The sequence below is a fragment of the Prinia subflava genome, chromosome 12 (assembly GCF_021018805.1).
Source record: "Prinia subflava isolate CZ2003 ecotype Zambia chromosome 12, Cam_Psub_1.2, whole genome shotgun sequence".
Lineage (NCBI taxonomy): Eukaryota > Metazoa > Chordata > Aves > Passeriformes > Cisticolidae > Prinia > Prinia subflava.
The window spans coordinates 18,942,127-18,968,332 of NC_086258.1; the positions used below are offsets into that span (position 1 = coordinate 18,942,127).

Consider the following 26,206-nt stretch of genomic DNA (forward strand, 5'->3'; position numbering starts at 1 on the left):
GCCCCGAATGTCGCAGCCCCGCGGTGCCGCGGAGGCGGCGCCGGGCGCGGCGCAGAGCGGAGCGGAGGATGCTGCGGGCGGGGGCCGCCGCCAGCCCCGGTCCCGGCCCCCGTCCCGGTCCCGGGCGGGAGGAATCCCCGCCGCCCCCCGCCCGCTGAGCCCCGGCCCGGCCATGGGGGCTCTGACCAGCCGGCAGAACGCAGGGGTGGAGGAAGTGGATATCCCCGCTAATTCCGTCTACAGATACCCCCCGAAATCCGGTGAGCCCCCGGGGGGTGTCGCGTCCCGGGGCCGCCGATGGGGAGGGAAAGAGGGGAGCGAGTCGGGCAGGCACCGGGCACGACCTTGCTCCGGGCGGGGATGACCCTGCGCCCCCCAAAGCAAACCCTGACGCGCAGGGGGGACATCTGAAAACCTGGGGCTGCTGCGGGGCACCCTGTGTGAGGGCACCCCTCTCCGGGCACCGCTTTGCCTGTACACCCCGCTTCCCAAACTTGGCTGAGTTGACGCGACTTTAATGCCATTATCGTTACAATTATTTCTGTAGCCGTGGTCTGCGGCACCGGGCTCCGGAGGCGCTTTTGGCAGCCGGTTACTCCGGTGCTGGCTGCTCGGGGAAATCCTGGGTTTAAATTCCCGGGAGGATGAGGGAGGCTGGGGTGGGAGGGATTGGAGGGGATCCCTCCTTCCCAGGGCTCTGCCCCATCGCAGCACCCCAGCCCCTGCCGTGGGGAGCCTTCCCCTTCCCGGCTCCTCTCCCTGCCTCGAGCCTTGCTGCTGATGCATCTCCCGCTCCCGGATCCGGCCCTGTCTCAAACCTTGTGCGTGACCTTGGAAAATCCGTCCCTCCCCTCTGTGCCTCACTTTTCCCTGCAAGGGCCGGGCTGAGCGGGTGTCCGAGGGGGGCACGCTGGGGACGGAGGGTGAGGGGCTCCAGCCCTTGGGTGGGCAGCGCTTCAGAGCCGCAGAAACACCGGCACCGGTGGGGGATGCCCCGGAGCACCGTGCGTGCATGCGAGGAGATTGCACAGGGTCCTTGCAGCACTAAATATTATTAATAGGTAACTATTTTGGTAGTTAATAGGATAAGGTAAATGGTCGGATCGTTAGCGTTGTGACAAATTGATCACTAATTACAGCTAAAGACCTCCTTAGCAAGAATTACAGCCAACACAAACCCTGTGCTCGTCCTGAAAATCTGTGCTTGCCTTTTTTTTTTTTTTCAATTTTAATCTAAAATAGGTTGCACAGCTGGCTGGAGATGGCTGATCCCTGACAGCCTGGCCTCCTGCAGGGTTCCCCCAGCTCCCCTTTTAACATGGTTTCAAGGCCTCTGTCACTTAGATGCCAGGTGAGGCTGGACCAGCCCATCCAGGGATTGCTCTTGGTAGGGACGGCATCTCCATGCATTACAAGTTTTTCCCTTGGGACTCCGTCTTATTTAGGGGCTCTTGAAATATCTGGGTATGAAGGGGTGGAGGGTGCAAGTGCACCCAGCTGAGCACTTCCAAACTCATCTCAGCTGGCAGAGGTCACCAGGCTGATGCTTAATTCCACCTTATAGGGAGAGCCCAGGGCTCCTGGCTGTGCTCAGCTGGCCTGGTCCCACTGCTGGGGTCTGGACAGAGCTGGGGGAGGTGGGCCTGGTGCTGCCCAGGGTCCTCCAAGAGCTGCCCAGGTGGCACAGCCATCTGCACTGGGACAAGGGCAGGCTGCTGGCCCTGGGGGATTATGACTGGTGTGCCTTTAATCCAAGTGGGATTTGCCTTCAGTGCTGCCGGCAGCCAAGGGAGGACGTGCCGGGCAGCGGAGTCGATTCCTCTGTGGCAGCAGCGCTTCCCTCTCTTCAAAAGCCACCTGGAAACAGCCACTGGCTTTGGAAATGGGGATGGGGAATCTCATGGGACCTTGGGGCATTTCCCTGTCTCAGTGGATGTGGCTTTGGCTGTTGGACTGTAGGCTCTCTCGGCATGGCCAGTGCAGCCCCTGGGAAGAGGGTGGCTGTGTTTTGTCCCAGTTTAGCATCTTCTCATCCTGCGGGTCCCATCCCCTCCAGACAGGGTGTCAATGGGATTAGTTAAACCAGAGTTTTTGAAACAAAGGCTGAGTTTACTTCCGTGGCGGCCACTGGGAGGGAGAGCTGTAGATGATGCCCACTGCCTGGCTACTGGGGTGGCTTTTGGGGCAAATCCCCAGGTTTCAGCCCCTGCCCCGAGCTGAGGTTGGCACCGACCTTCCCTGGGGCGCGGGGGACTGTGAGCAGGGCCCTGGCTGGGGCCAGGAGCACAGGGGTTATTCCAGCAGTGACACCCCCAGTCCTGGGGGCACAACCCCAGGTGGTGGCAGAGCCACAGCGTGTGAGGCTGACGCAGCAGTGCTGTGGACAGGCTTTGGCATCAGCTCCAGCTGCTGCTGGCTCTGGCTGCCCACTTTAGAGCATGGAATTAAATAATGGGCTGCCCAGGGGCAGAAGCACCCAGAGCCTTTAACCAGCCCATCACAGCACCCTGTGCTGGCACATACAGCTGCAGGGTGTCCCTGTGCCAGCGCCGTGCCATGGCTACCCCTCTGGGCTGTCCCTCTGCAAGCTGTGCTAACCCGGTGCTTCCCTCAACAGGAGGGTGTGGATGAGCTGGGAAGGAGCTTTTCTGTTTTAGCAGCTTTGGAGAGTGAGGCTGTAACGTAGGAGAGGCAGAGGCTGCAGCCCCAGAGCCCAGCAATGGCTTGGGGCACAGTGCAGGACGTGTCCCTGAGTGCCAGGGCCACGGGCACAGCACACACGAGGGTCCTTGCCCTTCTCTGTCACCTGGACGTGGCTGGCACTCATGGGGAAAAGGAGCTGACAGCTGGTGCCAGATGTGTCCCATGTGCTGGTGCCAGCAGATGTGCAGGACACAAAGACTTTTCTTTTGCCGGGAACCTCAGACAATTTGGGTTTATTCCTCCTTTCCAGCAGCCGCCCTGTGCAGCCCTTCCCGAGATGTGGCTGTCCTTGACAGGCTCCCCTTCCCTGGGAGTGGGCGTTGGATTTACAGTCAGCCCATAACAGGGTGGCTGTGCCTGGGTAGGTGCTTCCCTGCTCTGCCCCCAGCCATGTCCAGGGAGCCACTGGCACACTCCTGCTGATGCCCTGGGCTTTCTTGTGCTGGTGCTTCCCTGGAAAAGCCTGGCATGACTCAGGAGCCTACAGTACCCAGGGATGCTCCCAGCCCCTGGCAGGGAGACTGGGTGATGGCAGCGTGGTCCTCACCTGCTCTGCCCATCTTATGGGAGCCCCCAGCACACACTAAACTGTCACAGAGAGCCTGTGCTCCATTTCCCAGCTTTTTCTCAGTGCTGGGGTGGCTTTTCTCCATGTTTAAACGTAATTTTTTTGCCATCTCCTGCTCTTGCTCCAAGTCGGTGTCAGGAAAAGCTCTGGATGGCCCCATTCTCCCTTGGCTGTGCTGTTACAGGCAGCTCCAAAGGCACTTTGCTCTTGGGGCTTTTTTTTTTCCACGTGGCTGAGTCCTTCCAGGCGAGCTGCCTATAAATTATGTACATGGAAAATGGGACCTGAAAGCAGCAGGCATCAATAATTGATGGTCGACGTTTGCCAACGGGCTGGCTGCATCCGGGCATCCCTGTGCCACGGAGCCTCGGGACAGAGCTGTGGGACCCCGCTCATCCCTCCTGGCACGGAGTTAGATCCCCCCCTACTCCTCCCCTTGGGCTTTGGGCTCCGTTTTGGGTTTAAGTGCAGTATTAAAGCCTGATCCAGCCCTGGACAGTGCCTGCCTCTGTTGGAAGCTGATTGCAAGCTCTGACCTCAGTACCCACAAGCAGAGCTGCAGCCCAGGCTTAAGCTCCTTTATCTGTGGTCCCCAAGTGTTTGGGTTTGGGGTGTCCCCCTGGGGGATGCAGATGGATCTGTGCTGGTGGGTGTGGGGTTTTTATAAGCTAAACCCTGTCCCTGTGGCCATCAGGATGCAGGACACTGTGTCCATGTCTGACTGACTCCTGGTGCTTCTGCTCACCCCTTGCTGCTGCCCCATCCCTGTCCATTTTTTCCCACCTTAAATCCCAGCCCTCCTGGCTGGTCTGTTCCTGTGCCACAACGTGCTCTCCCCACACAGCCCAGCTCTCAGGGACAAGCAGCAGCCTCCTCTTGGCTCCTGGCCAGGCTGGAGGGAATTCTTCTCTCGAGGAGAGGTGCCTGACCTGGGGGCTGCCCCCAGCTCGGGTTTTGTCTCTGCGAGGGAAGAAGGGACCCTGTCCATTGCCCAGCGTTCCTGAGGGCAATGTGGAGCACTCTGCAGGGCAGGTGCTGACCTCCTGGAGGGTCTACAGGACCCCAAAATCCTGCCTCCTGCAGGTGAGCCCTTCCAGGGGAAGGCTGCAGGCTGAGAACGGACAGAACTCGGTTCAGCTGTGCTTTCTCACCTTCCTGGTGGCAGCTGCAGGCAGAGTAGGCAGTGTGTGGCTGTGGACACGCTGCCTTGGGTGGCACACGAGGTCTGTGACATGAGGCTCTGGGCAGGAGCAGCCCTGTGTGCCGGCTCCATGCTGCCCTTCCCGCGGATGTGGGAGCCAGCCTTGGGGGGCTCCTTGGGGGCCCGCAGGGTTCTCTGGCAGGTCAGGCTGTGCCCCTGCCTCTCCTGCCTCCTCGGGCCATCAGCTGGTGTTTATGGCCAGCATTAGCTCTGCCCTGCTGCCCCAGGAGCCGTGTCCTCTTCCTCCTCACGGACCAGGATCTATCCACTCCTGCCAGTGCAGGGATGGCTGAAGGACAAGGTGACCTTGGGTGGCTCAGACCGTGCTGGGGCTCGCAGGGATTTTCCAGGCAGGGAAAGGGGAGCAGGCTCTGGTAAATCCCACGGATGGAGAACCCCCAGGGCCAGCGCTGCCATGGAGCTGGAACCCCTGCCCCAGCCTCTCTCCATCCCGGCTCTGCGTGCCCAGGCTGAAGCGGGTGGGATGCAGGAAGGGGGGAGGGCAGGCTGGGTGTGCGGCTTCTCGGCAGCCTCTGCCTGCCTGGGGGCTCTCTCAGCGTGTGAGCTCAACCAGAAAGGCTCCCAGCAGGTGACCCTGGGGACAAAGTCACCTTGGAGCCATCGATCCGGTGGCTCCGTGCCGCAGCCCCCTCCTCCCCCTCCGCTCAGGCGCTCGCTCTGTTTTCATTTCAGGGAGTTACTTCGCCAACCACTTCATCATGGGCGGGGAGAAGTTCGACTCCACGCACCCCGAGGGGTACCTGTTCGGCGAGAACAGCGACCTCAACTTCCTGGGGAACCGGCCCGTGGTGGTGGGTACCGGGGGCACCCGGGGCTGGGGGCTCGGGAGCTCGGGCACGCCCTGCCCGAGCCGCTGGTGGCTCTGTGTGCCCTGGGCAGGGCGGGACAAGGCTCTGGCTGTCCCCCCTCGCGGGCACAGCCAGCTGAGCCTGCCTGGAGTGGATTCCCTGATGGCTCACACAAGGATTGGGCTCCTGCTGCAGCCTGTCCTCTCTCCGGGTCTAATGGTGAAGGGGAATTGGGCTGATTCAATCCATTTTCTTTCTCATTCCCTCTCCAAGAGCTGCGTTTTCTCTTGCCTTCCCCATCTCGCCCAGGAGCCATATCCCAGACAGGAGGGCACATGGTGGGGGCATAACACAGAGGTGCTGGTGTGGTTCAGAGTAGCAGAGCAGCTTGGACAGAAACAGATGGAACTGCTCCCCAAGCTCTGGCAAGAAAAGGGAAGAAATAAAATAAAAGTAAAAAAACAGGGGTAGGCTGAGGCTGGGATGGAATGGATGGGTTTTGCAGTGCTGGGTGCTGCCAGCTCCAGCTTGTCTCAGGGCACAAGGGACCCCACTGGAGGGGGATCCCTACACCCCAGGCTCCTGGAGATGGTTTTTGTGCTTGCTGCCTTTGGAAAGGGAGGAAATGAGGGCAGGAGTTCAGCCTTGGGGTGATGTCCCTCTCTCATCCGAGTGCCTCTCAGCAGTGGAACAACTCACCAGCACTGGCTGGAGGAGTTTGGGGGGGTCAAGTATTCAAAAGATTCAGGGTGAGGACTTAAAAGCCACCAAAGCTTTTCTGTTAAGTCGAGATAAACTTGCCTGCTGCCTTGGCCCAGCTCTCAAGCATTGCCTGCTGCCAGCAAGGTTCCTATTTCCTCCTTGGAATTGCCTTTGGCAACATTTTGGCAGCATCATGTGGTCCTTCAGCAGGGAAGTGCCCAGCCCTGGGCTGTGCCAGAGCAGGGATCCTGGCAGAGCCAAGGTCAGGAGCCCCCACAAAGCACATGGTCACTGGGTGGGTAAAGGCAGTGCCTTTCTCTCCATCGTCTTCCCCAGAAAATGAGAAATCAGCACTCGGGGTCTCTCCCAGCAGTAAGTGTTGAGAAATCCTCTTGATTACAGTAAAAGCCTCTAAACTGCCCAGGGAGCAGTTCCCGTGTCAGCAGCACTGACAGCAGAGCAGCAGGGAAGGCAAAGGAACAGCTTGGAAACAGCAGAGAGAATTAATACAGCAGCACCAGCTAAATTGTTTTGCTCCGGTTTAATTACCGATGGCTCTGGGCTGCAGAGCTGTGACCAAGATCACTCCTCCCTGAGGAGCAGGGGGAGCTCTGGGGCTGGACTTTTGGGTCAGGCCAGTTTTGGGGGCTCAGAGAGGAGCTGGGGAGGATCTTTGTTGCTTCTGGTCCAAACCTGTGTCCAGGCAACTCTTGGGCCTCTCTGATGCTGCACCCAAGTCCTGTCCTGTTGCTTCTTCTGCTTTCTGGCCTTCTGTGAGAGCCCTGGTTGGGCTGGAAACACTAAAGACAGCCACTGCTTTTTGGTGGGAGATTAGTTTTGGGTTCCTTCAGGATCAAGGGCCAGGAGATCTTGGAAGAATTGTGCCCCAAGTCCTCTGTGAGCAGAGCGCTTTGAGCTATGAACAGGGCTGCTGTGACAGGGAGGCTGTGCAGGCTCTCCCCTCCATGGTTACACGATAATCTGGATTTTCCAGCTGAGAACAGGTTCCCAGGGGGCTGGGAAGGGCGTTGCAGGTAAAAGTAGCTGCCACCATGGAGGGGCTGAGGAGCAGAGAAGCTGCTGGAGGCACTCAGAGAGCACAGGGAAAGCCAGGAGCTGTTGAAATGTGCCACTGGGTTTCCCTGCCCACGCAAAGCTGCTGGGGTTTGCTTGTAGAAAAACCCCAAGACAGACTTTTGAGGGTGGTTTTTATTTCAGTTTAACAGAAGCTGGCCTGCACCAAATGTTGCTGTAGGCACGTGGATGACATTCTTAACTTCACCGCAACCATTATCCATTTTTTTTCTGTTGTGTTTCAGCTTGATTTAAAGTGAGGAGATGCCAAACATCCTCCGAATAGCCCCTTTCTGATGTGCAAAATCTGGCTTGTAAAATTTAATTAAAAAAAAAATCCAACCACCCCCAGAAAGTGCTTTTCACATGTGGGAGTGAGAGAGCCCAAAGTGGTTTCTGCAGCACAAAATTTGCCTGGGGCACTTCCCCATCCTGCCCAGCCCAAGGGCCCCTGTGGGTGGCACCCAGGGGACCTGGCTGCCCCTTCCCTCCTCTGTCGCCCACCCCTGGCTGCTGCAGCAGGATTGGGGGTGCACCCATGGGTGCTTTCCATGCCAGGGCTGGTTTGGGTAGGGTTTGACTGGGTGAGGTGCAAGAAAGCAATTTGGGATGAATGAGTGCATCAGTTTGGATAACAGGGGATGTATCACGACATGGCACAACATGTGCTGGCATGGCTCAGCCTCAGCCTGGAGCATGTTCTCACTCTCTCCCCTCCAGCTGCAGTGGGTGACTCTGCAGGTGCTCGATTCTGCAGGTGCACGTTTAGTGACTCATAAAAAAAGTTCGTTAACAGCAGTTTAATGACTCTGCTGCCTTTTCTCCTCCTGGAGAGGGTGAGAGCCGTCAGACGCAGTTCCACAGTGCTGGGAATTCATCTCCAAAGCCTCTGATGCCATCAGCCACGCTGTGCCCGGCCTAGGCTTTAATCTGCCTTTAGTGGCACCTGTGGGGTCAGAGCTGTGGGAGGGTTGGACGTGGTGATGGTGGAACAGGGATGGGACAGAGCTGCCCTGAGGGGCTCTGCCAGCTGCGTGTCCCATCCTGTCCCTCTGAGCCCAGCACGGGCCCCCCAGTCCCATCCACCCTGCTCTGCAGGGCTTTGGGGACAGGAAAGGTGATGATGGCTTTGTGACAGGATGATGTGAGAGCACCAGGGACATGGGAAGCGGGCATCTGGCTCCCTGCAGGGCATCCCCAAGTGCCACCCGCAATTCAGTCTTGTCCCCTTGGTGTTGGGGTGCAGTGGGTGCCCTGGTGAGGGACAAAGGGACACTATTCCCTCTCCAGAGGCAGCAATTGAGGCTCTTTGACCATCTGCCATCCCTGATGGCACCTGACACCCTCCTGCCTCTGGCTGTCCCCTGGCACATGGTGGCAGCTTGCCAACAAGCTGGGCCTTAATCAGGGCTGATCCCTCCTGGAGCTAAATCTGCCTGGGAGGTGGAGATGGAGAGGGGGGAGGTGGGTCCTGCATCCCTTCCCCAGTGCCCTCAGTGTCCTTTGGGTGACTGCAGTGCCAAGGAGAGGGTGTCCCCTGGGTGCCACCGTGTCCCCTCTCCCCAGGGAGCCCTGTAGTGCCTGTCAAATGAACAGAAAGGACTGGGAAGGACAATGTCACCTTGGAGGAGGGATGCTGCTGCCTGCCTGCTCCTGCCCAGACACCTTGCTGGCTGTCTGCTCTGGGCATGGGGCTGGCAGGGATCCCACCACCCAAATCCCATCCACCACAGGGAGGAAGCAGGGACACTTGTACCTGGTTTTTTTGGGCTGGTGGGCAGGGAGGGAGCTTCAGCCTCTCTCTGTCCAGCCTCATCCAGCAGCATAAAAATCCATCAGCAGCCACCTGCCCTCCGTCCCACATCCCCCTCACTCCCTCCAGCCAAAGGAACAAGGAACAGCCCCTCTGTGCATCCCCTGCCCAGTGAAACTGTCCCTGCTGTCCTGGGCTTGCTGTTTGTGGAGGGATATCCCTGGCAGCGTGCTGCCTGCTACCCAGATGCCAGCAGGTGTGGGCTTGATGTTTTTGGGCCATAGAGATTTTATCCTGCTGGTAGCTGCTAACTCCTTTCCCAAAGGAAAAGTTAGGAATGCTTCTTCCCAAAACAATCTTGGCAAAACAAGTGTCCTTCCTTCAAGATAACCTTCCCCAGTAGTGTAGTAACTAAAGTCCCTGCCTACCTCGCAGGAGACCCAAGTCCAATTCTCTCTGAGAACCAGAAAGGCAAAAGGATAGTTGTTTTGCCAAGATTGTTTTGGGAAGAAGCTTTCCTAAGAAACCTTTCCCTTGGGAAAGGAGTTAGCAGCTACCAACAGGCTAAAATCTCTAAGGCCCAAAAATATCAGGCCCACAAACAGGAGCTGCAGGTGCTCAGCACCCATCAGGATGTCCAGGCCACCCCAGTTCCCTCTGTAGGGTGTTGGGTTTGGGTCACTGGGGGTCCACAGCCACTGTAGCCCCCCGCGTGCGTTTGCCTTCACCGGTGTCTCTCTTGTCCTAGTTCCCTTACGCTGCTCCACCTCCTCAGGAACCCGTGAAGACCCTCAGGAGCTTGATCAACATCCGCAAGGACACTCTGCGCCTGGTCAAGTGAGTCTGGGCAACCCTGGCCCCGGGGCACGGGGAGGGAGGGTCCAGCTGGGTGCTCCGGGGGTGGTGGGCACAGGGCAGGAGGGATGAGCCGTGCCCTTCCCCTCCTGGCTCCCGCATGCCAGCACAGGCAGTGCCGCAGGATTAAAGGAGCTTAGCGCTGCCTTTGAAGTGCTTTGCTTCTTCTTCCTCCCCCACCTTCCGAAGGCTTTGCTGGAGGGAGGCTGGGGATTGCGGCAGGATTCGGGATTAGGGCTGAAATCTGTCTGCGGTGCTTCCCAGCCTGCAGGCGTGACCTTGGGCGTGCCAGGCGCTGCTCTTGTGCCTCAGTGTCCCCTGATGGAGGGCAGCAGCCCCTTCTGGTGCCAAGGGGATTAGTCCTGGAGCACCCCAAGGCCTGTCTCCTGGACCCTGTGTGCTCCCCAGGTGCTCAGAGGAGGTGAAGACGCCGGGGGAAGAAGTGAGCAAAGCCAAGGTGCACTACAATGTGGAGTTCACCTTCGACACGGACGCCCGCGTGGCCATAACCATCTACTACCAGGCAACAGAGGAGTTTCACAATGGGGTGGCCAGGTGAGGGGCCCCAGCCAGGCCTGTGTCACCCCCCAGCTTGGCCTGTGTCCCCCCAAGCCTGGTTTGTATCCCTGGCTGATGGACATGGAGCCTCCCTCCCTGAGCATCTTTCCTCTTCAGGACAGGAAACAGCTGAAGGTGGTGCTGAGATTGGAGGGGGGCTGCTTGTTTCCCCTAGGTGCCACCACCAGGTCCTTGCCAACCCCTGCCACTTCCTTCCCTGTCACATCCTGCTCCCTCTTGTTACCTTCAGATCAGAACAGAGACCAGGGGAAATAATTTTTCCCCCCCAAACCACTCCAGGTTGGCCATAGGTTGTTCCTGTCCCCCCCTATGCTGTGTTGGCTGCCCTGTGTTTATGTTACCCTTTGGGTTATTTTAGCCCTTTTGAGAGCTTCTTACCTCAGCCCCAAGAGGCATCTGGGAGGGGAGGAGTGACACTCCCCCCCTTCCCATTTTCCTGGCATCTCCATGATCTGGGGAGAGCAGGAGGAGTGTGGGGACACCCGTGGTGGCCTGACCCTGTCCTCTCTTCTCGAGACAGCTACACCCCCAGGGACAACAGCCTGCAGTCGGAGACGGTGCACTACAAGCGGGGGGTGTGCCAGCAGTTCTGTGTGCCCTCCCACACCATCGACCCCTCCGAGTGGAGCGAGGAGGAGGTGGGTCCCCCCAGCCCCACATCATCCCATGGAGGTGGGTGTGGGATGAGGCCTCAGCGCTGCTCCATCTCACCAAGCCTCCCCTGTCTCTCTCCAGCTGGGCTTTGACCTGGACCGCGAGGTTTATCCCATGGTGGTGCAGGCAGTGGTGGATGAAGGAGAGGGTGAGGAGGGGGTTCCTTGCTGGCGTGGCCTTTCCCAGTTTGCTGGCATTGTGATGCCAGCTGGGCAGAGCCTCCTGCTTTTCCTCCCTTCTGCTGTGGCTCTGCCCGTCCCCCTGCGCGTCCCCTGAGTCCTGCGTGTTCCTTTGTGTCTTGCAGAGCACAGTGGGCACTGCCACGTGCTGCTGGCCACCTTTGAGAAGGTAAGTGCCAAGCTGGGGCCATCCTCCCCCTCCCACCTTCATCACCCACCAGGTACAAGAGCCTGGAGAATCCCTGGCAATTGGGATGGTGTTGCTGGGCTAGGGATGTTTTGGGCTGCTCCTCAAATCTGGGACTGTTCCCTCATTTTAAACACTCAATTCTAAGGCATTTGTGCTCAACTCCATCTTCCTTCCTCCAGCAAGTCTCTGGCTTTGCAATGTGTGTGACCTCCCACAGCTGCCTGGTGCTGGGCTGTCAGGAAAAGCCAGAATTCCTGCAAAATGGGCTTGTTGGGAGCGGGGAGGGAGCAGTGACAGCCACAGGGTGGGTGGGTGCTCTGGCACAGCAGCCCAGGGGTGCCCACCCATGTGCTCTTTCCTCCCTCCAGCACAGCGATGGCACCTTCTGCGTGAAGCCCCTCAAGCAGAAGCAAGTGGTGAGTACTGAGGTGTCCCTGAGGTGCAGGTGTCCCTGCACACCCTGCAGGGAAGACACTGAGGGGTTTTGGGGAGCCCCAAACACCCGAAGCCTTGCCCCTACCTCCCAGAGAGTGCAATTATCAATGCAAAGAGAACCCCTGGATGTTAGGGGGAGTGGGGCTGGCCCAAGCAGGGAGCTCAGTGGCTCTGGGCAAGGTGTCTCTGCTCCTCACCCCTTTCCCATGGCATTGCAGGTGGATGGTGTGAGCTACCTCCTGCAGGAGATCTATGGCATCGAGAACAAGTACAACACACAGGACTCCAAGGTGTGTGCGTGCATCCCCCCGCCTGCATCCCGGGGCTCTGCCCTCATCCCTTCTTCCCTTTCCCTAGCACAGATCTGGCCACTGACCAAACACTTGCTCAGGGCAAGAGTTTGCAGCACAGCATGGAGCTGGTGATGGCTGGGGACACTTTGTGTTGGCATCAACACTGCTGGAGGCAGAAAACGGAAGGATTGAGCTTTTCCCCCCATCCTTTGTGGTCCCTTGGGGGAAGAGTGATGGCTCAGATGGGGAGCATGGGGTTCAAGGCATGGGATGTGCCCTATGCTCTGCTCTAATATGTAAAAACTGGGGTGAAATTTTGGGTTTCTGCTCCCTTTGCCCTCATCTCCCAGCCCCCTGGAGGAGAGGAATGAGGTCCCAGGGGTGCATTTCAAGAGCAGGCAGCCCATGGACACAGGCAGAACTCTCCCTGAGCACCCAGCCACTATTTCAGAGCACCCACCCTAGAGCCACTGCGGGGCTGGGGACCCCCGAGGCCCAGCACTTCCCTCCTGTCCCTTGGGCAGGTGGCCGAGGACGAGGTGAGCGACAACAGCGCCGAGTGCGTGGTGTGCCTGTCGGACGTCCGGGACACCCTGATCCTGCCCTGCCGCCACCTCTGCCTCTGCAACACCTGCGCCGACACCCTGCGCTACCAGGCCAACAACTGCCCCATCTGCAGGCTGCGTAAGGCCGGGGGAGCTGGGGGTGTCTTGGTTTGGAAAGACGGGTGTCTGTAAGGGAAAAGCAGAGTTTCCCTTGGAATGGAGAATGTAAAATCCCCCTCCTTCCAAATTATTACAATTTTGCAGTTAGGAGCTTTCAGGCAAAAAATATGGGGATAGGAATAACAGTTTTTTGCTAGAAATATTAAAAATGCAAATGAAGTAAAAAAAAAAAACAACCACCCCCAAAAAAACCAACCAAGCAAGCAAACAAACAAAAGTCCTAGAAAACCCTGATGGAGTCAGGAGTACGACCTGACACCCTGTTGGCCAGGGTGTTGGAAGCAGTCCAAATAAATCCTCCTGGAATATCAGATGTGGTTCTGTTGGAGTAGAGATGATCCTGTAGACAGGTTCAGTGGTGGTGAGATGACTCTGGTCTTCCTCTGAGAATCCAGTGGAAAAGAGGAATGTCTGGGGTCCCTGTGTCCCCATTTTTATCTGGGTAGGAATGGTTGGCTCCTCCCCACTGGGTGTTCCATCTCCCAATGGATGATGGAATGTGTCAGTCACTGGTGAGCCTCAATGGCCCATGAACAGAAGATATCCCCGAGGGTGGGCGGTGGTGACAGAGATCAGAAACCCTGCCCCACCTGGTTTAACAGCTGGGCTGTTATCAGAAGGCATCCGCCCTCCTCCCCTGGAGTTACAAGAGATAAAGAAAAAAGAAACCATCCCCCAACTGCTTTCTACAGATGAAATAGAATGCACTTTTTTTTTGTTACATAACCCATGACAGGTGGGCTGGTTGGCATCTCTGGGAACAGGCTGGCATCTGTAGGAACGGGCTGGCATCTCCCACCCTCGAGCTCTGCCGTCCCTCTAGCCCCTCTGGGGATGCTCCTCTAGGGAAATGGGGTGCCATTTTTTGACAGGTCTTCTTTCAACACCTGGTTTTCACTCCTCCCCTTTTTTCCCTGCTGCCACAGCTTTCCGAGCCTTGCTTCAAATCCGAGCCATGAGGAAAAAGCTGGGCCCGCTCTCGCCCACCAGCTTCAACCCCATCATCGCCTCGCAGACCTCCGACTCCGAGGAGCACTCGGTCAGTGCCTGGCTGAGGGGGGACCTTGGCCTCCTCCACTAGGATGGGGAGGTTTGGATACCCCTGTGCCTCTGAAGAACAGGGTTTGTTTATGCATTGCAAATTAACATTGCAAAAAACTCAGGGTTGATGTTACGAAAGAAAAAAGGTTTCTGGCAGGGTGTCCATTTTTTGTTTTTCTCCCGGTAGCTTCAGTCGGTCTCAGCTGCCTTGGTTGTTCCTGGATAGGGGGTACACTTAAGTACCTCCTGCCCAAAGAAACTCTGTCAAAGCTCCTAGGCACAGGCAATACTTAGCAAGCTTAATTATCAGCAATATTCAGCTCTTAGCAGTGACCAGCTCTTTTGCAGTGATTCTCAGCTCATAAGCTTGCTAAGGTGCCTTGGCAGACGCAGGGAGAGAGAGGAGAAGCGCTGTATGAAGTTCCACAGATGAATCTTTATTGGCATCTTCTGTGAAGGGTTTCAGGGACAGCTCTTCTACTGAGCTGTGGGAAAAGTGGGGTTTTATAGAGTACCGAGGTTTTAAGAAGTGGTCCAATAGTATGAGTCGGGGTAGAAAGTGACCTATTGTCTTACAGGGAGATAAGAGAGGGTCCAATGGTGGAAGAGGGGTTATTTGGCCTAGTCACCATGATTTGGCATTTCTGTGCCTTTAGACGACTGACCGCCAGAGAGGCCTGCTAGACTTCATGGCTGCAGCATCCATTCTCTAGGATTGAGCTTCTTCCTGGGGCATCTTGATCCCGCTGGGAGTGAGGGGATCAGCAGAATGGCCCAGGGAGGATCCTCACCCCCTCTCCCCCTCTCCGCAGTCCTCGGAGAACATCCCCCCGGGGTACGAGGTGGTGTCGCTGCTGGAGGCCCTCAATGGGCCGCTGACGCCGTCGCCGGCCGCGCCGCCCCTGCGCGCGCTGGGGGACCCGCCGGGCGTGGGGGCCCTGCCCTGCTACGGCAGCGACGGCCCCCTGCCCCCCCTGAGGGGCCTGGCACCCCTCGAGCGCCTGCCCGACTGCGGCCCGCCGGGGCTCAAGCTGAAGAAGAGCATCTCCAAGTGAGTCCTGGGGTGGGTACGGGAGTCTGGGGGCGCTCAGGGGTCCTGGGGACAGGGGTGAAACCCTCTGCTTCGCCCCCTTGGCCAGGTCCATCTCGCAGAACTCCTCTATCCTGCCCGAAGAGGAGGATGAGAAGTCGTGCACTGAGTCAGAGCTGAGGGTCTCCAGGAGGAGATCCCCAGCCCGGCATGAGGAGGTGAGCACTGTCCAAAATGTGCTGGTAAGGGGTTGTGGGGCTGGGCGGGCAGGTTTGGGGGAGGCTTGGGATCAGAGAGACTGGCTGGGGTTGCCCCTCCTGGCTCTTCCTCCATCTATAAGGATGCCTAGAGGAGATGGGCCATCCCTGCTGAATATCCTTCCCCCGGGCTCCTCTTCCAGGAATGTGGTGCGACACCAGAGAGTGAAAACCTCACGCTGTCATCATCAGGAGCCATTGACCAGTCCTCGTGCACTGGGACACCCCTCTCCTCCACCATCTCTTCCCCAGAAGGTACAGGATGGAGGGGCTGATAGGTGCTGGCAAGGCAAGAGAGTGGCACTGTGATCTCAGGACTGTCACAGTGTGGGGGGATGCAGAGAGAGATGACATGGCCCCTTCTTACCCTGGCATGGATGGAGCCCCAGGGTGTCACCTCTGCTTTGCCACCTGTAGACCTGGAGATGGGGATCATGGGGGCACCGATCATGCCTGCTCTGTCACCCTGTAGACCCAGAAACTGGGGGCTGTGAGCCCTGGGGACCTGCTGCTGGCAGCCTTGCACCCATCACATCTCTGTGCCATGCAGCCAGTCCTTCCTCTGCACCCCACGCCTCCTCATTAGCCCCTCTTCCTTTAGCGGGTGCTGTGCCATGACTCCCACCAGTGGGTGGGGGGGTCCAGCGGCCCCCTCAGCCCCTGCTCTCCCCCAGAGCCCGTGAGCAGCAGCCTGGCCCAGTCCGTCATGTCCATGGCCTCCTCCCAAAGCCAGCACTCCCAGCTCAGCACTGACACCGTGTCGTCCATGTCTGGCTCCTACATTGCCCCTGGCACAGAGGAGGAAGAGGAGGAAGAGGAGGAGGAGGAAGAGGGGGACACGCTCCCCTCGCCTGTGGCTGCGAGTGCCACAGCCTCTGATGGCGAGGTAGGGACAGGGGGTTGTTGGTAGAGCCCAGGCTGGAGAGCTTCCCCGTGGGATGTAACTCCTCCTCCAAAGCCACTGGCACTAGACTTTTTTTTTCCCTCCCATCTTTCCCACCTTCCTCCTACAGTCAACCCCTGTGGAGTCCCCGGATCTGAATTTTGTCAGCATTTCTGCCGAGGAGCGCGATGCCGAGGTAACCACAACAATCCCACAAGGAACGGGGAGCTGTGGTGTCACCTGGCACCCTGGGGGGATCTCAGCTGTGCCCATGGAGGGGGAAGCTGGGCAGCTGGCACCACATTGCCCCAGGGCTGGGCTGGGGAAGGGGTTGCTCAGGTATCCATGTCCCTGCGGGCTGCCCTGGGGATGGATGGGGCCGTGGGGCTGTGCCCCACTGAATCTGTGGAATCCCAGGGATAGTCCCCCAAAGGGAGCTGGGAACAGCCCCTGGCACAGCCCTGGGCTAACACTCTCTGCCTCTTGCCTGTGCCACAGGGCAACGATGTTCTGGAGGATGAGGACGCCTCTCCCACACAGGAAGACGGTAAAAGGCCCTGGGCTGTTGTTGTCCCCTCGCTTTCAGCTCACTGTCACCATGAGTTGGGGTGCTGTGCTCTCCCCATCTCCCCTGCTGCCTTCAGGGAGAGCCCTGGGGGACTCCGTGGGCACTGGAATCAGGGAAACGTCTCTCACAGCAGGGACACCCAGGGAGGGGCTGAACAGCAGTGGGTGGGGGGAGCCAGCCAGCCACGGGGACCCCAGAGAGCTCAGTGTGGGACACGGAGCAGGGATGGCGTGCAGGATCCAATGGTTTTTCCAATGAGCCAGATGGGAAAGAGGCTTCTCTTTCTGTGCATTTTCCCTGGCCAATGTATTTTCTCAAATCTCTGAAACTCTCCCCTGTAGAAATCAGTGTCTGGGCTGATTCCCATAGGAAGGGGCTGCAGAGCTGTTCCCTCTGGGATGCTTTCCTCACTTTCTTTGGCCTGTCCTCAATGTGCTTTTGCAACACATGCACATCGAGGGCTCCTCTTGCCTCCTCCCTTGAGTTCAGCCAGCCAAGGAAAGAGGTGGTCACGTCCATGCCATTGGCCACCAACTGCCCTGGATTGCTTTTGGGCAATAGGGAGGCCCACAGTGTATCCCCTCCCACATTTCCAAGTCTCTTTTTAGCAAAAACATGACAAAACTGTTTCCCCATCCAACCCGGATGCTCAGCCAAGCTGGAAAGCAGGAACACCCATGGAACACCCATCCCCAAATCATGGCCTCTGACCTGCAGAGAGGCTCGTGCTGATGGGGAGGCTCAAGTGTAACAAATAGGAACAACCAGGGGCTGTGGTGGACATCCATGGGCATCCCAACAACTCTGGGAGCAGGATGCCTTTCTCCTTAGCACACAGTCCTGCGCCTGTTCTTAGCAGGGCTAGTGGCACATTTGGGAACATCCCTCCTGAGGTTTAGTCACCTGCATCTGATGGATGCAGGTAAGAACCTGGAGGCTGATCTCTTGCAGAAGCAGTGCTAAGAAGCAGAGTTACCTCTCTCATCCCCAAAAGCCTCCATCCCCCCTGCAAAAGCTTGGCTATGGCTTCTTTTGCCCCACGCATCCAGCTACTGCCTCTTCCTGGCATCCATGCAGCTCTCACTGCACCGCTGGTGCCGGAGAGGCTCCTGCAGGAGGTGATGGGTGCCACCACAGCCTGGCTGTGCCAGAGGGAAGGTTTGGCTGAACCCTGGGCAGGTTCCTGCCCGTGCCCGTGGCCGCATCGTCGCTGTTCCGCTGCCCCTGATGTGGCTGGTGCAAGGAGAGGAGCAGCTCGGGGCCGTGCCCAGGCGTTATTGTCCACTCTTCACCTGCTCCCACCCAGATGCATCGTTTCTTTGTCATTTCTTTTGTTTGGAAAGAGGCTGGGGAGGGGAGAGGAGAAGCCCCAGGAATCCCATCCCCAGTGCCAAAAAGGCGATGTCGAGCCCCAGCCCAGTTAACTGCCTTAACTCCCTTCCAGGCCCGAGGACAGGCGCTTTCCTCGGTCTGAGGTGTGACAATAACAATGACATGGGCATCGCACACGTGAAAGCGCTGGACAATAAACTGTGCTCTGAGGCCTGCTTACCTGGTGAGTGGCCATCTGCTGAACATGAACTTGGGGTGGGGGGGGACAGTTCCGCTCTTCCCTGCATCCCCCCAGCCCTTTGCATCCATCCCTCCTCTCCCATCACCGCCATTCCCACCACCCTGGCCGCTAACAGCCCCACCAGGCTGTCCTCCCTGCACCCCTCCACCCTGTGTGGGGCTGAGCACCACACACGTCACCACCTGTAGGTCAGGGTGGCCTGTCCAGACTGGGCTGTCCCCAAGGGGCTGCGGACCTGCTTTGTTGGGATTCTCTGTCCCCTTGGCCAGGGGGCTGCTGGCACCCCAGGAGACATCAGTCCTCCTTAGGAAGGTGGTTGTGTGGCACAGCTGTAGCCTGCTACAGGCTTGTGGTGGGCACAGCAATACTTTGTGTTGGGATCTGATCCAGCTGCACAGCAGGAGCTGCCTGCCTTGTCCTCCTCTTCCTCCAGGGCCAGGGAGATGGGGTGTGTCCGTCAGGTCATCTTTCTACAGAGCCCCAACATTCATCCATTTTTCCCATTTCTTCATGCTTTCTCCCCCACCCTTCTTCCACTTTTGTTTCCTCCCAGCCTCTCTCCATCCCTTTTTTTTTCTTCCTTCCCCCCAGGCTCCCTCGTCTGCGTGAAAGTTCATGTTCGCTCTGTGCCAACACGGTTTTCTCCACCCACGCTTGTGCCCCTTCCCTGCCCAGAGTTGCCCAAAGGTGACAAATGTATTGAGCACCCCTGGCCCCTGGGCGGAAGGGGGCAGTGGGCTGGGGACCCTGCCCAGCCCTGCAGGCTCCGCTTCCTCAGCTTGTGTGTGGGGAAACGAGCCAAAAAAAGCCAACACCCTCCATGGGGTCTCTGTCAATACATTTGTGGACAAGTTGAAAGCAACTCTGCCTCTGCCTGGCCCCTTCAGTGGACTTTGTGGCAGGTCCCAGACCTGCAGCAGGTGCTGGAGAGCCAAGAGGGTGGGTGAAACCCACTGGAGTGAGGGGAAATCCTTTCTTCTCCCCAGCTCCTTTGGGAAAGCCTCCTCTCCTGCTGCCTTGCCTGTTCCTGGTGGTTTCTGTGCTGGAGAAACACGGCTGAGGCTCTTGGGGAGGAACAGGCACCTGCCACACAAGTCCTGCGTCCCCCTCATCACCCTCTGTCAGCAGCTGGCTGAGTTCTGCTGGCCTGGGGGCTGGGGAGGGAGCTGGGGGTGTCCCAGCAGCACCTCTGCTTTGCTGGAGGGCCTAGCAAAGCATCCCTTGGCTGTGGCAGTGGCCAAAGCCATCCTTGACTGCATCCCTCTTGGTTGTTCTGGGGGGAGGATAAGGAAGGGAGAACTTTGCAGCCCACGTGGCTCCAGCACAGGGTCACATTCTTGCTGTGCTGTGAGATGTGCCCTGGCCTTGTCCTCTGCCCGGGCTGGGGTGCAGGGGCTGGTCCCTGGGCTGAGCCCAGCCAAGGATGCCCTCTCCATCCTTTGGCCACCACACCTGTCTGTGTCCGGCAGCTGTAGCCCTCGGTGCAAGCTGTGCTGCATGAGAGGGGCGATGCAGTCTTGGCATTTGTGGGGAAAAGCAGAGGGCTGCCCCTTGTGCTGGGACCAGGGGCAGAGGAGGTCCAAAGTGGGGCTTTGGGGTTGTCCATGGTCCCCTGAGAACAGCAGACACAGTGTTCCCCAGCTCTTTTCACTCGCTGGAGGATACAAGGCATTTTTGACGTGTAATAATGGACAGTTTTCTGACTGATCTGTCCCTGATCATTCTGATCACTGTTTTGTGACTTTCCTTTTTGAGTTGTACCAGTTTGTGTAGATCAGGATGTTCCAGCAGTTTTTAACCGGGGTAATGTCCATTCTAGTCGGGGTTGGAGACAAAGTGTCACCTGACAAATCTAACATGTGTTTTGGTGCAGTTTTTGGTAGGGAGTAGCTGAAGTCACACCCTGCTGTACAGGTGAAGTTTCAAATCCATGGATTCAAGCAGTTACACAGCTGTATCTTTGTGTCACCCACTGTTAAATTGTCACAAGGGGTTCTTAGACACACACACCCTGATCCTGTGGATTCAGAGTCATTATCAGGAGACATTTCAAAATGATAGACACAGTTTTGTGTCCAAACACACAGCTTAGGCTATCAAAATACTACTTTCACATATAAACCCCTGTCATTCTCTCACCACACAACCATCTACATCAGTGGTTTGCCATGCATGTGTATGATTGTTCTTAAAAGCCCATGCTCAGTGTTCCAATGGATCAAATCCTATTCCTACCACAAGGATTTGGTGCTTGGTATACACAGAAGCACAATGTATTGCTAAGACAAATGCTGTGACCTTACTTAGTAGTGGGGACATAAGAAAATTTGATTAAAGACTGCCAGGATTGAAATGCCCTTTCAGATTTCAATGAATAAAAGTCCTTTTTCCCATCCAGTGATAATCCCAGCACTGGCAGAGTGTAACCACAACTGAGCTGGAATATGGCTGAGTGCTGAAGACACTGCTTTGAGCAATTCCCAGACCATCAGCCAGCTGGTCACGAGCATTTGGATATTTTTGATATTTGAAGCTGGCCACTGTGTGTTTCCAAGAGCAGATAAGGAAGACCTTAAGGGCTGATTTGTGGTGTTCAAATTATGAACAGTTGCACCCAATTGATCAGTCAGAGTTTCAGGACTGATATTGTTCCATACTCCTATTCCAATTCCCAATATATCAGTTAGATGTGCAAGGTAACAGCCTCTGGTTTAGCCAGGAAAACCACCCAGTAGAGGACGTACCTGTAAAAGATGAACATTTTGGTCTGATGGCAGAAACATCAGTCTGCATCTCTTTAAGGACTAGGATTAAACAATATTTGTTATTGTTCAGCCAATTTGACCCTGAAATGTTCAGAGTTGATTTTATAGGTTTTGGAGAAGTTTTTGGAGCAGTTATGGAGGGTATGCTGGGCACCCTTGAATCCTCTAGGGTACAGTCAGCTTCTATATCATAAGGAGTTAAGATCAGTATTGTATCTTTAAATTTACAGTCCTTGGTGAGATATACTGGGGGTGTTCCATGTTTTGTGGTTTTGTTTTGGCTGTATCATTCATAAAATTTCTCAGGGCTTGTACCCCGTTCATGACAACCCCATTCACTGATGGTGGGGAAGGCAGTTGCATCCTGGCCCTTGAGATCTGTGGTGTTCAAGAGTCTGCATGTAGGACAGTCTCCAAGCTGGTGACATTTGATAATGATGTTTTTGTCCTCTCTGTAATGCATGAAGGCACAGATGTGGTTCCTCAAAGCTTCTTTTGAAATCTTTGGTGGGAAAGAGCTTTGGGAGGAGGCAAGAGTCTCCATCCCAGGGATTTTAGGACATGGGGTTTAACTGAAACCTACAGATCTGTGTCCTTGTGTTGGTCCTGCAGAGTGCAGGTTGCAGGGGTTGTCCCCAGGGTTCAGAGCATCCTCTGGCCACAGCCTCTGCTGGGGGCAGGGTGGTAAAAACAGCTTTGGAAAGAGAAACTGGGGAAAGGCATCTGCCAGAAAGGCTGGCACCGAGGTGGAGGGAGCTGCTGTAGAAAACCTGAAGTGCCCTGAGGGCTCTTGCTGGTTTAAAGGCACAGATGCTCTGAGCTGTGAGCAGTGGGCTGGGCAAGCTGGTTGGGTTTCACCAGGATGGGACTGGGGAGCTGCTCTGCCCAGGGCAGCTCTGCCAGCTGCTGACAGCAGGGGAGAGCAGCACAAGGGGTGGGAGGTGGGTGGGCACAGGGCTGATACCCTGCTCCAGGGCCAGACCACATCCTGCTGCCCCAGCCCTGCTCCTTGGCAGCCTGGCAAGGGTGCACTGAGCAGAGCTGGGTCTCTGCACTGGAGCGCTGCAGTGACTTAGGCAATATCAAGCTCTTAATGGGATTTCCGTGTGCATGTACATGTGGTCCTGTTTAATTATCCATTCCCTCCGGGATCTGCAGACTTAACATGCCTCGCTCTCCAGCCTGAGCTCGCCATGAAAAGCCAGTCGAAATGGCAGCTGTCACCTCCCATAAATCAGCAGGCAGCAGGATTTTGTTGCTCCCCCTCTGAGAAAGCCTCAGCCCTTGGCCTTGGCATGCCCTCAGACAGTCCCTCTGGCTCAGAGCTGCCCTGGGCACAGGGTTTAACCTCGCTGGAGAGTGCAGCCAAGCTGCCTTAGGGCTGCACCCCCTTCCTAAGGGCACCACGCAGCCTCTGATGGGTTTGGTGGTGGGACACAAGCCACGGGCCGAGCTCTGCCATCACCCTGCCCCAGCTGAAGGGTGCTGCCTGAGCTCTGCCATCACCCTGCCCCACCTGAAGGGTGCTGCCTGAGCTCTGCCATCACCCTGCCCCACCTGAAGGGTGCTGCCTGAGCTCTGCCATCACCCTGCCCCAGCTGAAGGGTGCTGCCTGAGCTGGGAGCCTGCAGCCAGAGAGGAGGCATGCAGGGACCAGCATGGCCACCCCTCGGTCCCCCTGGCACGAGACCCCGGGGGGCTCCATGCATGCTCCCTCCCTGGCCCCTGGCAGCTCCCTGGCTCTCTCCCAAACCCGTTCGCAGGCGGCGAGACCGTGACACCCCGTGTGCTCACTCGTGTGCATGTCCCCGTGTCCCCCTGTCCCCGTGTCCCCGTGCTCCTGCCTTCACCATGTGCCTTCTGGTCTCTCCTGCCACGCAGCCGCCGTGCCGGACTCCTGCCCCATTAACATTGAGGAATAGGTGAGACCATGAGACCCCCAGAGCTGCGCCCGCCTCGTGCCCCGTCCCCCGGGGGGTTGGCGCTGGGTTGTCACCCGTTGCTGGTGGCCCCCTCACTGCCCAGGCCAGGGGGACATCCCTTTGTGCCTGACCTGCAGCCCCACAGGGCTCCTGCATGCAGCCTCTCGCTGGGCACGGGGGGCACGGGCAGCCCCTTCATTGGGGTCATTTAAACCCAGTGATGGTCACACTGTGCTTTCGGTTTGGCCCTCAGCATTCCTGAGAAATTGGGGGTTTAGGGGGCTCCCCCAGCCTGGAGAGGTAAGTGCAGGCACCCCCCAGCCCTCACTGCAGCCAAAACCCAACGAGGGGCTGGGGAGGTGGGCATTACTGTGGGGGAATAAATCGCATCCCCCATGGGAAAATGAGCCGAGTGCACCAGTGGGCTTTGGGAGCCCCTAGGGATTTGGGAGCCCCTAACTCCCGTTTTCTCCCCCCAGGCCCAGAGGCAGCCAACAACAACGTGGGGCTGCAGCAGAGCTGGCCCCGCCGCCCCCAGGACCCGGAGCAGGCAGCCCTGCCCGTGTGAGGGCTCAGCTTCGGTGGGGCACAGACCCCCTGCCCACCCAGAGGGACCCTGGTGTCTGGGCACCGCGGGCATCGCCACCTCCACCCCTCAGCTGTACCAGGACTGATTTTCAAAAGAGAAGACTGTAACCTCGACTTTGCCGTGGGGGCTGAAAGCCATGTCACTTTGGAGTCCCCACCAGCACCTTCCCATTCTCCAGCCCTAACCCTAGCTGGGGTCCTCTCCTGTCCCCCCAACCCCGGTCATCTCACACCCCCAGGCTCCTCTCCTCCAACGTGTGGAGCAGATGGGACAGGGTCACCTCACCAAGGGGGTTCTGCGATGGGGGTGGGTGGGGGCAATGGGAGGATGATGTTCAGGGTGTGGGTTCAAGGATGAGTGTTGGGATTGGCATCCTTGGTGTGTGAGCTGGTGACCTTCATGGGGGCCGGCCCCCCCAAGTTTGCTGGCCCATGCCCCTGCCCTGCCATGCGTTGTCCCCATGCCATGGGATGTCCCCATTAATGCACTGGCAGCAATGGTGCCCTCATAGCTCCCCTTCCCTCTGATCTCCTCCTGGGCAGCACCTGGGCCTGGCCCAGAGGTTGCTTTTCCCCAGGGCATGGAGCAGGGTGGCAGGGGTGGGCAGGAGGCCTGGTACCACCCCCAGCCCTGTCACCAGCCCCTGGGGCATTGATAATTTATCCTCTCTGTCTTCCGCCCTGCTGCGAGCTCAGGGCTCTGGAACAAGTGCCAAAAGTGTTGCCCCCATCCCACCCGTCCTGCCCTCCCTGTAACACTTTGTAGCAAGGGGTGGATGAGGAGCTGCCCCCCATCTCCATCCCCATCCCTCTGCCCAGCACTGGGCTGACAGCATAAGTGGATTTTGCTCCAAGGGCAGACACACAGGAATAGTAAAGGAGGAAGGATAAAGCCACAGACCCTGGGGGCCTGGTGGGACCACTGGCAGAGGCCAGGCTCCACTCCAAAGAGCATCAGGGACAGTCAGAAATCTCTTGGACGAGCATCAGACCCTGCATCCCAACCTACCAGGCTCTGGAGCTTTTGAGGCAGCCCAGGGTAGGAAGCTGAGCCTCCCTTTTCCCCACCGGGTTTTGTCACATGGCTGTGGCAGCAAAGGCCACCTCCTCTTTGCAGGACACAGCTGCATTCCAGAGCCACCTCAGCACAGAGATGTCCATGCACTGAAAGCAGTGTCCCTGGAGGGGTGTGTGTGGGGAGCAGGTTCCCAGAGCCATCCCCACAGCAGAGCATGGGCTGTGCATGGTGCTGTGGCTCCTACAGAGGGATGAAGCCCTTTTGGGAGCTGGAGGGCGTTTTCTCTGCCTGGCTCACAGCCACAATAGCTGCTTGCTCTGTGGCCCCAGTGTGGGTCCTGCCAGAGGTGGGCTTGGAGCCGCCATCCCACTGCTCTCACCTCTGGGCTGGCTGTCTCCTCCAAGCTCAACAGCTCCCAAATTCCTCCCTGGGAACCAGGAGCTGGGTGCTTGATGTGAGAGGGTGACATCTCCAAAACGCCGTCCTGTGGCATGTGAGGAGGGAGCTGCAACCAGCAGGGAGGGCTGAAGTGGTAGGGACGAGCCTTGTGCCCTGTTTGGGGACATGCTGGGTGTCCCAGCCCCAAGAAGCCACAGCAGCACAAAGGGAGAGAGCCTTGAAGGTTCACCATCATGCTAAGCTGAGAAAATCACAGCAGTCAGCTCTTCCCTATGTCTCCAGCATGGGCAGAGGAGAGAAAATCGGTCTCTCGGGACTCCGAGACCACAGCCCAACCACAGCTCAACCTTCCTCGTGGTTTCAAAGGGGACAAGGACAGCTGGCCTGGCACCCCGGTATGGGGTGCTTGTGGCTGCCAGCAGAACAAGGAGGACCTAGGAGTGGCCGTGAAGGTTTCCTGGCTTCTCTCAGCGGTGTCCCCAAGGCTGCAGCAGCGGCCAGAGGAGCTCACGGAGCCGCGGACCCGGGGGGCTGCGGGTGGGCGCTGCCCCTCGCTCAGAGCGGCCGCGGCTGCGATGCAGAGGAGCCGGGAGGATGCTGTGGCCGAGCAGCGCTGCTGCCTGGCTGTGAGCGAAGAATCCATCCTCTGGGTGGCACAGGAGAGACGGGATTTGGGCATGAGCGACACCGGGGCCGTCCTCGGCCACCCAGAAGGGATAAGGGGCAGGCAGGAGCTGCCAGCGCAGCGTGGGGTGGAAGGGGACAGCCCCTGGTCTCACGGGGCAGCCCCTTGTTCCAGGGACCCACGTGTCAGGGATTTAAGGAAGGAAACCAGATTGCTGCTTATGATTTTGCTTTGAGCATGTTTGGGGTTTTAAGAGTATGTTTAATAAAGGGTATCTTATGGTGACAAAGTGTCCAGAGTCATTTCATGGTTGCAGGGTGAAGGCAGTCGGGGTTGGGGGGATTTGGTGTGTAGAAATCCTTTTTGACTGGGAGCACCCACTCACCTGTCCCCCAGGTACCTTCTCCAAAACAGCCCAGCTAATTCAAATGTCCTAAAACACTTCCCAGGGTCCCTTCCAACCTGCATTCCCAACTATCTTAAATCCTGCCTAGATGGAGAAAGGGCAAATGCAAACTAAACCTCTGCAGGAAGTCTGGCCTGGGGTAGAGGCATCTTTCTGCAGTGTTGTATGGGTGAACCCTGCCACTGCTGGGATGGATGAGGACACCCAGAGGGAACTTTTCCTGCGGGAGAAGAGGAGCAACAAAGAGCTGGGAGCTCATGCAAGAGAAATCCCTCCAATGGCAGGGAAGAAAATGTGTGCTGGGAGCTGAAGCCCCATGAAGAGGGCTGTAAGGGGAGTTATAATTTGAGTTTAGTAGAAGGGGCTGATGATGCAGGGGGGAAGCAATTTGCAGCTGAATCAGAGTCAAAA

General features: G+C 57.6%; 1 protein-coding gene across 4 annotated transcripts; it reads left to right on the plus strand.

The window, feature by feature from the left end:
- On the plus strand, window positions 1-25,667 carry RNF157 (ring finger protein 157). 4 transcript variants are annotated; one of them, XM_063408946.1, is made up of 20 exons: window positions 3-260; window positions 5,166-5,284; window positions 9,559-9,647; window positions 10,074-10,220; window positions 10,765-10,882; window positions 10,980-11,046; window positions 11,203-11,246; window positions 11,636-11,683; window positions 11,921-11,992; window positions 12,520-12,679; window positions 13,647-13,759; window positions 14,574-14,812; window positions 14,901-15,009; window positions 15,192-15,303; window positions 15,723-15,934; window positions 16,062-16,127; window positions 16,430-16,478; window positions 17,944-18,054; window positions 22,719-22,759; window positions 23,239-25,667. In XM_063408946.1, exons 1-19 carry the CDS (start codon window positions 8-10, stop codon window positions 22,757-22,759), a joined length of 2,169 nt encoding a protein of 722 aa, XP_063265016.1. In that variant the 5' UTR covers window positions 3-7; the 3' UTR covers window positions 23,239-25,667. The 4 variants fall into 4 exon arrangements, with proteins under 4 accessions (XP_063265014.1, XP_063265013.1, XP_063265016.1 ...); XM_063408944.1 differs by lacking the exons at window positions 22,719-22,759; window positions 23,239-25,667 and adding an exon at window positions 18,664-19,151 and having other exon boundaries at window positions 1-260; window positions 9,586-9,647; XM_063408943.1 differs by lacking the exons at window positions 22,719-22,759; window positions 23,239-25,667 and adding an exon at window positions 18,664-19,151 and having other exon boundaries at window positions 2-260.
- Window positions 25,668-26,206: the final 539 nt, after the last annotated feature.